The 3210-nt window shown below is 38.8% G+C and overlaps 1 protein-coding gene across 1 annotated transcript; it reads right to left on the minus strand.

Moving 5' to 3' along the window:
• Window positions 1–1576: 1576 nt before the first annotated feature.
• LOC149789999 (BTB/POZ domain-containing protein KCTD2-like) lies at window positions 1577–2098 on the minus strand. The gene has a single exon (XM_089973158.1). The coding sequence runs from the start codon at window positions 2096–2098 to the stop codon at window positions 1577–1579; it is 522 nt and encodes a 173-aa protein (XP_089829284.1).
• Between the last annotated feature and the right edge of the window lie 1112 nt (window positions 2099–3210).

Below are 3210 nucleotides of genomic sequence, written 5' to 3' on the forward strand. Positions count from 1 at the left end.
GTGTACAGAATGAAGAGAACAGGTCCAAGAACAGACCCCTGTCGAACACCACAACATAGATCATCTGGGCTGGAGTGTATTCCATTTGCAGATACAATTTGTGTCCTGTTGACCAAGTAGGACTTGAACCACAGTAAGTCTGTAACATGAATGCCAAATACATGCTGGAGACGGTGAAGTAATATATCATGGTCTATTGTGTCAAATGCTGCAGACAAATCAAGGAGGGTGAGGACTGTAATCTTTCCGCTATCCAATGCAGAGAGAATGTCATTAACTACTTTTAGAATAGTAGTTTCAGTACTGTGGCAAGGGCGATATGCAGATTGTACATTGCTAAAAAGACTGTTTGAATTTAGATGAGATACAAGCTGGGATAGAACAACCTTTTCTAAGATTTTTGAAATGAATGGGATATTAGAAACTGGGCGGTAGTTCTTTAAATCGTTATGGTCTAGTGTTGGTTTCTTCAGCAGAGGCTTTACAATGACAGTTTTGAAAAATGATGGGAATTCCCCAGATGAGAGAGAGGTATTAATAACATCAGTTAGTGAAGGCAATACTGGATCTAAGCACTCAAGCAGATTCCATAGCACTCGCTGACCAAAAGAGTGCAAATGGCGGATTAGTATGTATTGGCAGCGAGTGCACAGCAAAATATTGGAACTACGGAATAAATTAACCATGTCCTGGTGGAATTATACATGACGCAAGGTAATTTCATTATACTGCTATGACTAACACGTAAATATATGCATAAAAAAATCATACAAGGTTACAATACACACCGAATCTGTTTATCACTTGGTATCAAAACATCGTGAGTCAGCGTGTTCCAATACACAATGTAGGTAACAAAATTCACTTGCCAGACACTGAAAGACGTGTCCTAGATAAGTACATTATACATATTACCATACATATAGCACACCTCTCATCTAGAAGATGATGCATAGCAATTGCATTGTAACGGCGGAAATGTTCATTACACTGCCCCATCTCAAATCCATTGGGTCCCCAAAGCTAACCAGAATGACATTAATGTCAATAAACACATAAATGCGGCACATACCCCAAATGCATTTAGCATTAAGCATGAAATACCATTTAGCACCAAGGCAAAACCACGTTTAGAAAATTGTTTCGGTGATATTTGAAATGTGATCAGCTTTTGAGCAGTCACATAAGCAGATACACACGGTAAAAAGTACAAATTGCAACAACGACTTTGACAGACGTTACTACCGAAAGTCAAGAACATTTTATGAAAAATGAAAAATAGTTAAATGTACACTTCAACACTATGTGAAAAATATATCATACTGATGTATGACAAAGTGGATACAACGTGGATACAATGATAAAAATTTACATGCAATAACATTGTGTCACTCACTGAAAAATTGATTTACTTAGGCAAAGATCAATAGAGCCAACTGTTTTAAAAGAACTATTACAAATCTACCGTCTCTACATTATTTGGAACAATATCTAATACAAACTTGTGTAATGATCTGTCGTAATTCAGAATAGATAACTCTGTTGAAACTTAGTATAATTAATCCCATCATATTCATTAGATAAATAAAATATATTCCTCTTTTCGGATGGTTGGGATGGCAAGTCTCTTCGCCAGAAGTAGGCTGAAATGCGGTAGATTGTAAAATTCTGTTTCTCTCTGAAGTTCTCTTAAGTATCTGACGTCGTGTGGGAAAGTGGCGGTGGTGTCTCCTCCTCCATGTCTGAGATAATTTAGAATGTGTTTGAAATGGCTTGGATCACCGTCTATGAAGTACGTATATACACTGTCGGTATTATATAGTTTCAGAGGAGAGTCTGGCATAACCATACATGCCAAAACAGATGATGAATCCTTCTGTAAAGTTGAAACACATGTCTCAAACGTCTGACCACCAATATTCAGTATGATTCTCTTTTCCTGGGCCAGCTTCATCTGTTGAACCCTGATAACATTGGTTTGGGTGGGTATGTAAGCCACGCTTGGGGCCTTCGCTGGAGTCCTAGGTTCGGGTGAATACAGAATCTCAGTATGAATACCCCCACCCATCATCCACCTCAGCCAGTATGGAAATGGCATCCTACTCCTGAAATGGAGGAATGATTGCATCAGAAGCTGGTTCCGGATGGTGTAACCTGACAGAGGTTGTTTCCAGCAGATTGCATTGGTTAGACTTCAAAATCCCTCCCCTTTTCACCTCAAGCTGCTCGAGTGGTGATGCTAGTTCTTTTGTAGTGATTTGGTGCGATTTTTCTAGGACTGTAACCTGATGCATAGGGGATGATGACTTGCATCTTTTTGGGAGGGTGGTCTGTTATCCTTTTGCCATAATTGACTTTTATGTGAATGAGTTCTAAGAAGTTTTTCCTCTTGCCTTACTCCTACCTCGGGAAGCCTCATCTTAACAGAAAATACACTGTTTTTGCAGTTTTGGACGTACACTTGGTACACGGCCTTAACTACAGGGTCTCTCTTCATTGTCGTCATTCTAACCAGGGTCATAACTGTTGTCAGACCTCTTTTGCTACATGAGTGGCGGGCAGAGGAAAGACACTTTTACATGTGGAGCATTGGAATCCGAAGCCACTGTGTCTTTCTAGCATATCCCTCTCCACACAGCACTCGGAGGGATTCTCAAAGTCACTTTTGCAATGTGCACACTGCCACAGAATCACATGCAAAGAAAATGTGGTCAACGTAAGTAACAATATTTAGGTTATATCTATAGTACTATAAAAATATAACATTCGTATCAAGTATGTTAGTGGAAAACAAAGAAACAGCTTTTGACTGATTCTTGTTATTTATCCGTCATCATTAATACATTATATTGCTTTATGACAATAACCAGTTCATTTTATCTAGACCTAAGTCTGGCTGGAGTCTGTCAAAGTGAACCATTTTTGGTTTACTTCTGCACTCCCTCTGGACTCTATAGAGAACATCATTCAATTTAAAAGTGATTAAATATGGACCATCCCAGTCACATTGTGATTTTGTACAGTTACTGTTAGGTTGATGGGGCTTATACAGCTATACAGCATCACCTTTATTAAAATGGGGTTTCCTGGCTCGGAGGTTATGCTGTCGTTTTATTCGATAGCTCGATATTTTATTATGTTCGCGTGCGAACTCGTGAATTTTATCTATTTTCTGGCAAAGTTCATATGCATAATCACTTTGAAAGTTTT

Source organism: Sinohyriopsis cumingii, chromosome 10, assembly GCF_028554795.1.
Source record: "Sinohyriopsis cumingii isolate HCF-2022 chromosome 10, ASM2855479v2, whole genome shotgun sequence".
NCBI lineage: Eukaryota > Metazoa > Mollusca > Bivalvia > Unionida > Unionidae > Sinohyriopsis > Sinohyriopsis cumingii.